The 14040-nt window shown below is 54.9% G+C and overlaps 1 protein-coding gene across 1 annotated transcript in view; it reads left to right on the top strand.

Annotated features, from left to right (window-relative positions):
- Nucleotides 1–2337: 2337 nt before the first annotated feature.
- Nucleotides 2338–14040, top strand: part of MAP2K3 (mitogen-activated protein kinase kinase 3) — a 32794-nt gene continuing 21091 nt past the window's right edge. Inside the window, exon 1 of the mRNA XM_027656516.1 lies at nt 2338–2412. Within this exon, the coding sequence (XP_027512317.1) occupies nt 2397–2412 (16 nt within the window). The 5' untranslated portion in view covers nt 2338–2396. The remainder of the gene's footprint in view (nt 2413–14040) is intronic.

Genomic DNA, 14040 nt, shown 5'->3' with positions numbered 1-14040 from the left:
GCTGGGAAGCATTAGGAGAGAGGGGAAAGGAGAACCAGGTTTTGCACAGGCAGAGGTGAGGGCTCCTTATTTGCTGCTGATCCTGATCATCCTGATCCAGAACCTGCACATCCAAAGATTTGCCTACAGCCCCCTGGAAACATGGAGAGGGCTTTCCAGTGGTGCTAAAAATCCAGCACACTTGCCAAAATTTCTGGGAGCACTTGGGCTCCACTGGGATGCTTTCATTTGCCTTTGCCTGTGCTGATTCCCTCTGCCCCAGGCCAGCAGATCCAGCTGCCTCTGGTCTGGCAGACACCCTTCTCCAGCAGGGAATCTGCCGGGTCCAATGGCAGCAGCTCAGACAGAGGAGGTGGAGGCAGAAGGAGGAGGTGGAGGCGGAAGGAGCCATGGTGGCAGGCACTGGGAGGCTGCAGGGGAGATCTCCCAAGAGTTCCCCATGCTCTGTCATGATCAGCAGGTGACATGGCTGCCTCTAGTCCCTTCCTTGCAGCCTCTGCCCAGCCCCACGGCCTTCCCACCCTGCTGGATTTGGATTCTAAGTGCACCCCAGTTTCCATCTGTGTTTCTGCAGCGCTCCAGTGCTGGAAGGCCTGGGAGCAGGTGACAAACCCCCACCTGTGAAGTGCCTGGTGACTCAAGGCAGGTGAATCAGAGCCGGGCAGCTTTTTCACCCACCCCCGTACCCTCAGCTGGAGTCAGTGGTGACCTCCAGCCGTGTCCTGGGATGCAAGCAGAGGGATGGTGCCCACTGGCACATGCCTGGGGACAGCAGGGTCGTGCCCTGTGCTTGCAGTGACACCCCAGGCGTTGCCAGCAGCAGGGCCGGGTGTCAGGGCCGGTCCCACCGGTCCTCGCAGCTCCACGTTTGCTCTGCTGCAGCACCCCCCAAACCTCACACCCAAGCACTGGCTCAGCCCAAACCTGGATCAGCTTTGGGTCAGCCCAACTGGGGTTCAAACCCTGTTGTTGGTTTCCAGATCTGTATGGACAAATGCCAGAAAGGTCCTCTGGGCTCCTGCTTGCCCAGCCCGGCAGTGACATCTGCGGCTCTTGCGTCAGCACTAATGACCCGCGGTTGGACTGGAGAGGAGTTTTTTTGGAAAGACTCCTCCTTGCCTGTGTTGAAAGACTTGAAAGGTGGTGAATCTACAACGTCTCTCAGGAAGGTAATTGCTCTCCCCATTAAAAACCTGTAATTTATTCCCCATTTGAACTCTTCTACCTTCAACGTGCAGCTGCCAGACCTTGTGCCACTGCTGCTGGGTCACAGGTCTGCTTGAGGCACCTGTCCTTGTGCAGCCACAGATCCAGGTCCACCCAGCTCCTTCCCTCTGGCAGTGATTCCCTTGAACTGCTTGGGTTTGAGGAAGTTTTTCCAGCCCTCAAACTTATCCCAAAGTCTGTGCAAAGCCCAGAGCTGAGAACTGGCTGCAGAGCAGCTGTGATCTCAATGCTGTCAGCAGCTGCCACCCCTCCAACCCCTCTTTTGTATCTGTATGGATCACACTGGGAATTCCAGCCAGAAAATGGTACTTGGAATCTCCCTTTTGCTTGTTCAACTGCATCTCTCACATCCCATCCTGCACCTCTATCTGCAGCCCAGCTCAGGTGTTTGAGGGAGCATCTTCGCCCTGGGATGTGCCACAACACATTCCTGGGCTAGAAGGGATTGATCCCTCAGCAACAAATCATGAATTACAGAATACCCTGAGGTGGAAGGAACCCACAAGGATCATCCAGTCCAACTCCTGACCCAGCACAGGACACCTCCAACAATCCCACCCTGTCCCTGAGGGTGTTGTCCAAATGCTACCTGAGCTCTGTCAACCTTGGAGCCACGCCTACTGCCCTGGGGAGCCTTTTCAGTGCCCAACCACCCTCTGGGGGAAGAACCTTTCCCTAATATCCAACCTAAAGCTCTCCAGACACAGCTCCAGCAGTTCGCCCGCATCCCCATCCACTTTTCAGCCAGACCCACGGTGCCCAGGACCCGCGGAAGATGCGATGAGTTGACTGTTCTCAGCTGAAAGCACCAGCCCCCCAAACCACCACCACGCTGCCAGCGCGCGTGGGGGAGAGCTGTGGCGCAGTACGGGGGTCCCGGGGCGATGCTCCGCGCCCCAAGCGGTGGCGAGGACAGCGGGGACAGCAGGGACAGCGGGGCCACCTCAGCTACCGGGCAGAGCCGCCCGCCCACCTCACTTCCCCTTCCCAGCCCTGCCCGCGAACCGCAAAGCTGTTTGCGCGCGGATGCCTTGGCCACGCCCCCTCGGCGGCGCTGTCCAATGGCGGCGCGGGGGGGCGGGGCCCGGCGGTCGGTGTCCGCGGCGGGGCCGCGCCGGGCGGGACTCGCGGGCTCCGCTCAGCCCGGGCCCGCCGGGCCCCGCAGCGCCATGTCCCTGCCCAGAGGTACGGACGGGAACGGGGACGGGAGTGGGAAGGGGAGCGGGACCGGGGGGTGTCCGGGCGGGGGGAGCCGCGCCGGGGCTGGTGTAACCGCGGGGCCGGTGCTGTTGCCCAACCCGCCGGGCGTGGGCTCCCCGCGGCCGCCGCTTCCTCTGCGCGGGGCCCGGGAGCCTCCGCAGCCCGGCGGCGTCGCTGCGGCCGGGTCCGGGGTCTCCCGGGGCTGCAGAGCCCGGGTGGGTGTGGGCAGAGGAGCAGCGGGGAGTTGGGGGGGGATCCCGCGGGAAGTGGGAGGCGTCGAGCTTGGAATAGGGGGATCCGCCTGGAATGGGGGGGTGAAGCTCTCGTTGGCGTGTGGAGAGCGGTAAAAAGAGTCAAGTTTTGTCTGCGGCTGCCGGAGCCCTTCCCTGCCCTGGGCATCCGCTTCTCGGGCGTCGGAGCCGCAGGTGAGCGGAGCCCCCTGCTTGGCTCGGCCGGGCGGGGGGGACGGGGCTCGTGTCACCTGGTGTCACCTGGTGTCACCTCGTGTCACCTCGTGTCCGTGTCTGGGACCCGGTGCCGGCGTGTGCCGTGTTGGAGTTTCCCACCTTCCCTGCCGTGAGCGTGACCGTGTGTCACGGGGGTTATTTATAGAGCAAAGCCGTGACTCAGGTGACCTGTCCCAAGGTGAGCGCTGGCATCGCCCTGGGATGGATGGTGACAGGGGAATGGCTTTGCCGGTGTCCCGGTGCTCCGGTTGCATCAGCGCCGTGAGCGCGGACCGGACGGAGGAGGGAGCACACGGAGTGCGGCTGCTGCCTCTCTCTTATCACTGGAATGAAATTTGAGGGGGTTTCCCTGTGGCGGGAGTGATGCACTTGGAAGCTCGAAGTCAGGAGCCATGTGAGCAGATGAACGCACCGCGGCGTGACTTTTTTTTTCCCCCTCACTGCTTTTAAACGCTCCATGTCTTATCCGGAGGGAATGTGGACCTGAGTTTCCTGTTTGCTGTGTAAGCAGGGGGTGAATCAGCAGCGATTTACGGAGCTGCTGACTCACAGGTAGGAGCACATGCCTCCAGCTGTCCCGCGTTGGAAGGGATCAACCGGGCTTCTTAAAGGGCTCTCCCTGGGACACCTGAGCCCAGACCTTTCCTTGGCTGCCTGTGCCTGACCAGCGGATGTGTGGATGGAGGGACGAGGTGAGCCTGGCCCAGGGACCACTCGTGCCCTGCGGGAGACCAGGCCCGAGCTGGGCCCGGAGGATTTTGGGGGAAGCAAAAGGTGATGCCTGTGGGAGCACCTGGGAGCGTGGTGCTTTCCTCAGAGGAGGTTTGGAACTGTTCTGTGTCCCCAGGTTTCTGGTTGCACGGGGCTGTTGGTTGTGATGAACTGGTTCATTCATTCATTTAATTCATCCCGCTGCCCTTTGCTGGAGGTGTCACATGTGTGCTGAGTGTGCCCGGGCTCTGCTGGCACCAGCAGCTCCGAGTCCCCGTCTGACCTGAGCTCCTTTGCCTCCATCAGAGCAGCAGCAGCACAGGGGTCCATCCTGAGTGTGTGTAACACACCTGCCTCTTCACAACCCTCCCCTCTCGTCCTGCTCAGCATCCTCTGTGCCTCTCCTTGGTTTGCACCTGCCTCAGCAGTGCCAGAGCTCCAGGTTTTCCTGCGGCCACATAGGGATACTCACTGGTCCAAGTGTGTCCCACCTGCTGCTGGGACTGTGGATGCTGCACTCGTGGCACCTCCTTCTCTCTCTCCTTTTTTAGCCTGAATTCAAGCTAAATTTCCCTAATTTTCCTTGGGGAATTTCAGTGAGCAGTCTCGGGTTTCCTTTCCTGGGTCTTCTCGGTCTCATGTTGATCATGGTTGTAAACGGAGGCCGTTGTGTTGAAGCTCTGGGTTGGCTCTTCCCATGATAGATGCCTTCCAAAACTCACCTGCCGTCACTTTGGCTTAGTCACGGGGTTGTCTCCTGCCTCGGGAGTTCTTGGGAATGTGCGTGGCTGGCTGTGACACGCGCCACAGGAATGGTGCTGGGCCAGGAATGGTGCTGGGCCGGGGCTTTGCCTGCTCTGTGCTAAACATACCTCGTGAGATAAACACCTTCTGGGGTTTGTGCAGAGCTCAGGGAGGATTTTGGCTTTCTTCCTCTTCCCATTGCTCCTATCTGCTTGATCCAAGTTATCTTGCAGGATCAGGTGTGTGGGAGAATATCGCTTGTGTTCCGTGTTATCTTGCACTGTCGAGGCTGATGTTTGCTAAAATATGCAAAATGTCTCAGGTCACCAAAACTCCCTCGAGCTGTGTCTGTTGGAATGGGTGTTACTGAGGGAAGGAATTGGGAGCAAAGCTCCTGAGCTGCCCCTGTGTCCTCCTTGCAGAACTTTGCAAGGGACACAGCCTGTAACCACAGCTTGCAACACGGGCCTGGGCATGATTTTCCAGCAAGGTCTGCACCTCTTTCAGTGGGTGGATGCTGTGAAGGGAGGGTGTTGTATCCAAGAGGTTAAAGCAGGAAGGGATGAAGCCTCAGGGAATTTGCAGCCTTTGGGTGGGTGGGCAGAGGGTGCAAAGTCTGAGATTCTGTGGATACAAATCCAGGCTGTTGCCTTTCCCCTGGGTCTTGAGGCACATCTGCTGCCTGCACGTGAAAATCCGTGTGCCCTTCCCCGTGGCTGTTGGCTGTGACTTGAGTGGCCCCTGATGCTCAGGAAGCTGCTCCTGGAGGGACAGGCAGGAGCTGTCCCCCAAAATCGTGGAGTTTGCTGGAAAAAGCAGCTGTGGGAAGGGAGGGTGGGTGTGTGGATGGGATCTAGAGGGAAAAGACCTGCTTGGCCTCACCTGGGCTCACCCGCTGCTGAAGCCAGAGTAATTCAAAAGCAAGATTGTCCTCTGGGAATAGAGGTTTTGCTGGGAAGAGAGATCAGGGTCCAGCGTGAGCCAGGCTGTGTCTCTGGGAAGGCAGCTCTCGTTTGCCACTAAGGCTTGGAAAAATCATCAGTGGGAAACGCCAGGACCTGGGGATGAACTGCTGCTTGTTCTAGTGGCACATCTATTCTGGGTGGGTAAATAAGCGGTGGGGACGTGTCCCTGCCGTGCCCTGGCCGTGCCCTCTGTGGGAGCACACCACTGTTATGCAATTCAGTCTGTGAATCCTGTACTGTCTTGTGTGCCATTCACGCTTCTCCTGCTGCCATCCCAAAAAAAAAGGCAGTTCTGCCAAAAATACACGCGTGGGTCATGACCTGCAGAAGCAGGATTTTGGCTCTGGGCTCCCGTCGTGTCTGGGCAGAGCGGCCGCCAGCCCGGTGTCCCCAGGGTGTGTGTGTGGTTGGAGGGGCAGGAGCTCTGATCCCACAGAGCCAGGTTTTTATTTAATTCCAGTTGAGGCATCGCAGAGCTCAAATCCAATTAATTCTAACGATCCTAGAGAGAACACAGCGCTTTGCTCCTGCCCTCCTCCTCGTGCCTTCTCCCGGCATAACGGTGGGCGCCTGGAAAATATCATGTTGGATGTGATAAATATTTAGCAGTGCCTCAGCAATCAGTTCCCCTCCCTGGAGGGATGCTTCTCTGTGTTGGTTTTTTTTTTTTCTTTTTTTTTCAGTGGATAATGCTTCTCCCTGAAAGCTGCTGCTTTTATTTTCCAGCTCTGAGCTGCAGTCCAGGGCTGAGCTGGAGTTTGTTTGCAAAGGTGATTGTTGCTGGAGGAACCTCACCTGTGCTTTGTAGAGGTTCCCTTTGGGTGCCTGGGAATGGGAGCAGCTTTCTGGTGATTTTTTTTTTTTGTGACCCCAAATGCCACCTTTCCAGATGTGGGACTCTGTGGGTTTTTGGACAGAAGATGGTTGGAAGATGGTTTTTGCTGGTGTTAATAAGGCACAGCCTGGGCTGGCTGTTTCCTGGGGAAAGAGCTGGGAGAGGAACTTGTGTTGGCTGGGGAGGTGATTTTGCTCTATCAACAAAAAGTTTGGGGTTTTACTGCCATGACTCAGGATGGCTTGTGGGTACATATGGAGCTGGATGTACCCACTGCCTCTTGCTGACAAACCTCTGTAGCACAGGTCAAGTGTTAGTCAGGGATTTTGAGTGGGGGAGAGGGCAGAGAAGATTTTTTTTTCTTTTTATGGTGGAAACTGGAAGTTTTTGTTGTTTTTTTCCACCTGGGAGATATTCCATCTCCCCACAGCCCATTTTCTGCTTGGGTTGATGCTGCACTGGTGCTGTGGCAGCATTGTGAGTCCCAGTGTTCATTGCCCCAAGGAGCACTGGAATTACTGGGCACAACTGCAGTGATTTCAGATGTCACAGTAGTGCCTTGTTTGCAGTGGGTCTGAGTCTGCTCTCTTTTCTGGACCTGGGACAGGGCTCCCTGGCTGCTCCTTTCTCTTGCAGCTTCTTCCCTGTCTGGAACAGAGTTGCTGTAGGTGCAGCATCTGGTGGGTTATAGTGTGGCTAAGGGGAAGGGCAGGGTTTGAGGGTCTCGTGATCCCAGTGGGCAGGGGAGGAAAGGAGTTATTGCCTCATGCTGTGGGAGATTCTGGACCTGCAGGGGGGTGAAGGTGGAGGGGAGGTGGACCCTTTCCAGCACCCACCAGGCTGCCACAGTCTCCATCCTCCTGCCTCCCTGTGCTCAGGGAGGGGCACTGCTGAGTCAGTCTGTCCACAGTTCTAAGCCTCAATTTCATCACTTCAACTGAAATTATTTTTTTTTAAAGATAAATTTCCATTAAAAAAATGTAACTTGAGTGTAAGAGGAGGCAGGATGAGGAGGAGACAGCACTTACCAGAAGTTGTTTGCAGGGCATTCACCCTTCCTCTCCGTGCACCACCGCCAAAATAAAATCTGGTTTTGGAAAGGAAGAAACCTCCGGAGAGCTCAGTACAAGTAATTTCCCATCAGAGGCTGTTAACCTTAGCTGTGGTTTGGCACTGGCATCAGCTGAACTGCTTGTATCTGCTGATGCTCTCTGGGGATGATGGTGGTGCTTGGACCCCCTTCTCCCTGGGATCTGTCTGTGGGACACCGAGTGCCCCTTATCACGGGTGTTTGTCCGTGCTGCCTCGTCTCCTGCTGTGACAGTGCCTTTTAGGAAACTTAAAAGCTGCTTTTAATGGTTGTGTTTCATTCAGAAAGGTCTTGGAGGTTTCCAGTAAGGAATGCATAAATCCCTGCAACTGGGATGGGGTCCTGCTGGCATCTCTTGGGTGGTGCCAAGAACCACATCCCCCGTCAGTGATGGGTGTGGATGGGACCAGTGGTACAGGACAGAGGGACAGGAGGGGAAGAAGTTGTCCTGCAGGGCTTGGCAGGTGACAGTCATGTGTCTGACAGATCACAAACACGCAGGGCTGGTTACGTGGATGGGCTGGGGGTGGTTTAGGGGAGGATGACGAGGTTATCTAGGGAGTGTCAGCTTGTCTGGGCTTGCAGGCCAGTTAGATACTGCTCTGTGGTGTGTGTGTGTGTGTGTATAAACTCCCTCCTAGCTGGAATCTCAGGGGGATGGCTGACACAGCAGCCTGTGCTGCAGGAGTTTGGTGCCATGGATGTCTTCACTGGTGTGTGTTACAGCAGCTTGGAGATGGCAGCATCCTGAACTGGCTTGCTGGAGGGCTTTTGGCACAGCTGGAGCAGATGTTCCCTCTTGCTGCACTCGAACCCTCCCTGCAGGAGGTTGTTTTCTACTTGAGGGAGTGAAGGGCAAATACACTGTGTGATGGAGGCATTTTTTGCCATAGGATGGAGATCTTGGTTTACTTGGTGTGGAAGTGGGAAAGCTGAGGCTTGAGAGGGAGATGATGGAGCAGCAAAGAGTGCAGTCCCCGGGATGGCCCCTCTGAATCAGTCCTGGACGTTATGGGCATGGCTGCAGGGGTGTGTTGTTCTGAAGACGTGAGGATGTCTTTGCAGTTCGTCACTAGAAATGACGTGGCTCTTTTGCTGAGAGCCAGATGTGCTCACTGTCAAGGCTTTTCAAGAAAGCTGCTCTGCATAGTTAAAAATCCCCCGCCGCTGCAGACCGCTTGGTTTCTCTCCTGACACGCTGCCAACTTGCATCTGAGCCAAAGATGAGATGATCTCGTGCTGATACGTGGCTTTGGCTGCTCTTTGTCATCTTCCAAACACCTCTGAGAGGTGCTCAGGGGTAGGTGACAGGCCCAGCCCCACATGCCTGTTTGTATAACCCCATACCTGCACCCAGAGAATTCTTGCCAGCACAGGGCAGGGCAGTGTGAGACACTTCTGTGTGTGTGCACGTGGACTCAGCTGACTTCTGAGGTTTCACTGGTCTCCCCACAACTAAAATCATCCACTCTCTGCCAGATCTGCACCGCTTCACCCACGGTGCTCCCAGCTGACAGCCATCCCTGTGGGCAGGAGCTTGGTGGTCAGAAAAACTGATGAAATGGTGCAGAAAGAGGATGAAGGTGCTGGTGGGTGGGAGGTGGGTGGTGATGCTGCTGGGGGACCAGCCTGGACCTGTACCAGCCTCTACACTGTGCTCTGTTTCTCTCTTTGGCGGTTTCCCTTAAGTCTGGAAGCAGCTCCACACTGCTTTTAAAAAGAGGGATGTGGTGGGTGTTTTAGATCTTCTTCTACAGCTCCCAGTGTTTACTCTTTGTTAGCATCTGCAGCCCATTTCCTCCAGGTTTTTGGTTGATCCCTGTGGTTGTTTGGCTGTGAGCACCAGATGCCAGAGGATGGCTGGCACTGCCAGGGCTGGGATTGTCCTCAGAGCCCAGGATACCTGCAGGGCTGTGCTGTGGCTTTTCTGCCTCTTCTGCTCTGCAGATGCTGCTTTCTTGCCCAAGAGCAGCTTTTTGCAGATATTAGTTACACCTGTCCCTGCCTGGTTTCTTGAAGGACACCTCGGTGGTGAGAGTGAAGAAATCACCAGGCAGAAAATGTGGGTGAATTTGCAATTTAAACTCTTATCAGCCTTGTGTGTGCTTTGCTAAGGTGCTAGAAAACCACTCAGCTTTTCCTCCAGCAGCTCCCCTGTGCGTGTGATTTCTTTGTGCACATTCCAGGTAGCTGCAAGTGTTTACCCTTAATTCTGGATCCGCAAAGAATCTCATGTTTGGTAACTGTGGGTTTCCCCGTGGGGCTTTACAGTCTCACCTCAGCGAGGGAAACCGTGTGTAACCGTCCCAGGGACGGGAGCCAGCCTGGGCTTCCCTTCATCTCAGACAGGTTTGATGTTTCACACGTCTCCTTCCAGCTCCTCTCCACATGTCACGCTGCTCCTTTCCCCAAAACACGGATGTGAGGCTCGCCCTTCCGGGATAGAGGGGATTTTTAAGAATTGATTACTTCTTATTTAAATGGAAGCAGTTCTTGGAAGCCCTGAGTGTGCCCCACAAGTGCTGCAGGCTGAACTGCACTGAGTCACTGCCTGTGAGCTCCTGGGCCGGGACAGGAGCCGGATGCATTGGGATCAGCCTGTCTGCAGAGACCTCTGCCTCCCTGGGACAGAGTGGCAGCTCTTTAATCCAACTTTACTAGGAAAGGCCTGCAACACTCCCTTCCCTGAACATCGGAAAAATGGCAGTGTGATAGGTGGATATGAGAGAGCGACAAAAGGAGGGGAAAGAAGATAAATCCCACCCAAAGGCAGCAGCAGAGCGAGGCTCTGCCCTTCCTGCCGGGGCCACGTGGGAACCCCGCTGGCGAAACGCCACCGAGCTGTGGGCACGTTTCCTGTGGAGCCCCTGCTTTTCCCCAGTATGAATCAAAGCTGCCCTGTGGGCACTGGGCAAATCCACCACAAAATAGGTGTTTTCCCCACGCAGAGCTGGTACAGCCTCTGATAAGAGCCTGCGGATGTGGGGCGGGGCAGGGTGATGCTGGGCAGTGGGGCTGTCAGTGTGCCCGGTGGCCCAGCCTTTAACTGAGGGGGGATTTTTTTTTTTAAGCTTTTTTTTTAAGCTTTGCAGCAAAAAGTGTGGAGGAACAAAGGAGAAAAATGTTTGCAGGTGATTTCTGCAAAATGTGGAGTTTAGCAAGTATGTGGTGCTTAGCTACCTGTGTGTCTGTCAGTGTAGGAGATTATATATATGTGTGTGTGTGTGTATAAAATCTTCCTAAACCAGTGAGCAGCAGGAGCTGACCTCATGGACCAGCTGGATGTGGGATTTGTTGTGGGAGTGTGGATGTAGTCTGTCATCTAGGGCAGAGGAACAGCGATGGGAGAACAAGAGGTACCCAGTGCAGGAGGTAGGACTGGTGTGGTTGATGCCAGGGAAGGAGGCTGTAGGTCTGGCTGGCTGGGGCTGAGCTCTCCTGGGAGTTTTGGGAGCCAGCTCTCCCCTTTCTACATCAACCCTTACTTACAGCCCCCCTTGCAAGCAGGTCACAGGGACCAAAGGGCTCACCTGCCACCTCTTGACTTGGGAGCATCATTAGTGGTTGACTGGTGCTTTTTGGCTGCGTGCTGAGGTTGGAGTGCAGTAACAGGAGATAAAGCTGAGCAGTGACCTGAAGGGAATTGGACAAGTCTCAGTATTCCCTGGATGCTCTCAGCCTGGGGAGAGCCCTCTGCCTCATCCAAGCCTGGGGAAGCATCCTGGCTCCCCATTCACCTCCTGATGGGATGGCTTTTTCCTTCTAAGAAACTGAGGTCTCCAAGTGGCTGTGTCTGCTTTGCCCCAGCCCTCTGGTATGATGAGCCCTTTGCATTTTTTGTCTTCTGCCTGGTTCCCTGGAGCAGAGAGGGACAGGGTGAGAGAGGCAGGGAAGGGGGATGGCATTGAAAATGCACCAAAAAGAGCAAAGAATTGGTGTGGGACAGCAGGAGATGGAGGGAATTGTGCTCCAGCGCAAACTTGCTGTTTTCCACAAGCCACCAGATCAGCACCTTGCTCCAAAGGAAATAACCAAAGGTTTTCCCTGCTCCTGCACCCCAGAGAGGTGCTGCCAGGTCAATGCTGGAGATCAGAGGTTTTCCTCTGGAGATGCACAGGTTTTGTCCACTCGAGCTGTGGTGGCATCCTGGGAGCAGGGAAGTGTTCCAGGTCCTGGAGGGATAATGTCACTGTGAACCCTCTGAGCAGCTGCCTGCCCCATTCCCCAGCACAGATGCTGGTCTTGAGAGTCCTGCCTGAAGCCTCTGGACCAGGGAAGCACCTGGGTCAGTCTCTTGTTTCTGCCCCTCTCTGGACCAGGAAGCTGTGGACATCAAGGCTTTCCCTGGGTTTTTTTTTTCCCCTCCATAAATTCTGTTTTCAGAGCAAGTGCCTGCTCTGTCTTACATCACTTGCAGAGATGAAATCACTCTGTCCCTGCCCAAAGTAAATTGGAGGGAGGATGGTAGAAATCTATTTTTTTTTTTTTTTTTTTTAAGAATTGCCTTAAAAGCAGAGAGGGGAATACTTTGCTTTCTTGACAAGTTTACAAGGTTTTTGGGACACCTGGAAGTACTTGAATTACGCCAGTTTGGATAGAAAAAGTGACTATTGACTCTGGAGTTGAGTTACTGCTGACAGTTACAAAGTCAAATGACTCTTTTTCCTTTCCCACTGTGCCTCCTGTCAAGCTGATCTATTCCAAGAGCGGTTTGAGTTTTCTTTCCCATCAGAAAACTGTCACCAGACGGTCACAGCAGTTACAAGCAGATTTTATTTCATGGCTTTGCCTCTGGAGTGAGAAATGAAAGAGAGGAGTGATGCTCTGGAAAGGGCTGGGTGCCTGCTGGCAGGGAGATCAGAACAGGTGTTGGTGTTCTGCCTCTTCCTTTTTCTCTTTCTTTTTTTTTTTCCCTTCTTTTTTAATAGTGTGCTCATTGGTTTTCTCTAAGCATTGTCTCCTTTGCCTTCTCCTCACAGTCCCAGCATCGGGGCTGGGATTCCTTCCAGACCTTTGTCTCGTGGTGACAGTCCAGTGTCTGCAGCTGACTGGGTGCAGTCTGGCTGGTCCCCCGAGGTGGTTGGTGGCTGAGGGTTTCACACTGGCTGTATGTGCCCCAGCTCCATGACTCCTGACAATCCATAGGTTGGGTTAATTACCCATCCCAAGCATTTTTCCCCACCACCCCCAGCCTACTCCTGGTGTGTCCACGTTGCCATTACACTGCAGCTGAGCTTTGAGGGGGTGCAGCCTCAGCTGTTGCTTTATTTTTTTGGGAAAGTTCAACTGGAGCAATGGATGCAAAGGAGGCAGTGTCCAGGCCTGTGGCTCTGCTCCCAGAGGATGCTGTGCCCACACTCTGTCTTGATGCCCTGTGACTGTCACCACCTTTGCACTGGGGTTTTGCACAAGCTCTGGTGTAAAGGATCACAATTTTTGTTGTGTATGTGATGAGTCCTGTAATGTCACCGTGTGACTGTCAGCCAGACGGGGCTTTTCAGAAGGGAGTCTGACCTCTGGTCACGTGTGGTTTCTTGGGGTGGAATCCGTGTGCTCTATCACGGGGCTGGAGGAGAGCAGTCTGCCATGTGGGGACAAAACACAGGATCAAACGTTTTTTTCCAGCCCTCAGGGTTGTGCAGGTAACCTAAAAATACAGCTGGAATGTGGCTGGGTGGTGACATCCTCCCAGAGCTGCAGCTCAGGCCTCGTTATCTGTCCAGTGCACGGAGCCTGGGTGTGGCTGTGAGCCCCAGAGGTGGCCGTGCCAATGTTGGCTCTGGCTGTCGGTGGCTTTGCCTGTCCCCATATCCCTCGCTGGGCGCTGGGAGGTTGCACCTTTCTGCCTTGCATCAGTCTCACCCAGCCCTGGTGGCACTGTTGGTGTGACATCCTGCTCTGCTGGGGGCACGAGTCCTGCGTGGTGTTGTGAGTCCCCCAAACACCACCCGAGGGGGTGAGAGAGATAACCCTGTTCCCTTTCCGATTGGATTCACTTCAAAGGCTCTATTTTAAAACAGAGCTGCTGAGTTTTCCAACCTGAGTGTCCCGTGCATGGCTTGGGCACATGGGGCTTTCCCATGGGATGTGTGCCTTGTATGTGGAAAGGTGAGTGCATCCTCAGTTTAGGGCAGTGGCTGCATTACAGGCTTGGTCAGGAAAGCTGCTGCAGTTCCCAGTTGGATGGTGAGATATGTGGTGGGCATCAGGCAGAGTGGTGCTGGAATGGTACAGCCAGCTGGTGCATGGGCTCTTCTCTGATAAAGGACGTGAGGTATTCCATGAAAATCATCCCCTCTCCCTGGTTAGCCACCAGCTCTTCTTTCAGAACAGGTGAAGTCATCCATTTTGTGCTCAGTCCCAAACACGCCTACAAAAAGCTCCTTTCCAACCCCAAATGGGACATCTCTCTTTCGCTGCTCATGGCAAAGCAGCTCATCCCCATCCCCGGTCGAGATGGTGACCTGGCCCTAACCAAAACTGCCTCAGGAGAGGCTGCCTGTGTGCAGGGGAAGGGTGGGGAGAGGGGCCCAGTGCTGGCAGGGCACTGTTTGAGCTCATTGCTGTTTTTAAGGGTGTGCTCTTCCACTTATTCAAGCCAGCCCACTGGCAGGAGGCTGCTGGGAGGGATGGGAGCCATCCTTGTCCCTGGCTCTGCCAGGGTGTGCCAGACCCTGTGGTGAGTGCCTGACTTCTCCCCATGGCAGGACTTGCTCCCCCAGCTTCCCTCACCTGTCACAGGGTGACATCCCAGCACTGAGGTGTGGGGGAGGCTTCATTAATGCCAGTGAAACACCCGCT

This window comes from Corapipo altera, unplaced genomic scaffold, assembly GCF_003945725.1.
Source record: "Corapipo altera isolate COAL_440 unplaced genomic scaffold, ASM394572v1 104, whole genome shotgun sequence".
Classification (NCBI taxonomy): domain Eukaryota; kingdom Metazoa; phylum Chordata; class Aves; order Passeriformes; family Pipridae; genus Corapipo; species Corapipo altera.
This window is presented reverse-complemented; position numbering and strand designations above follow the sequence as displayed.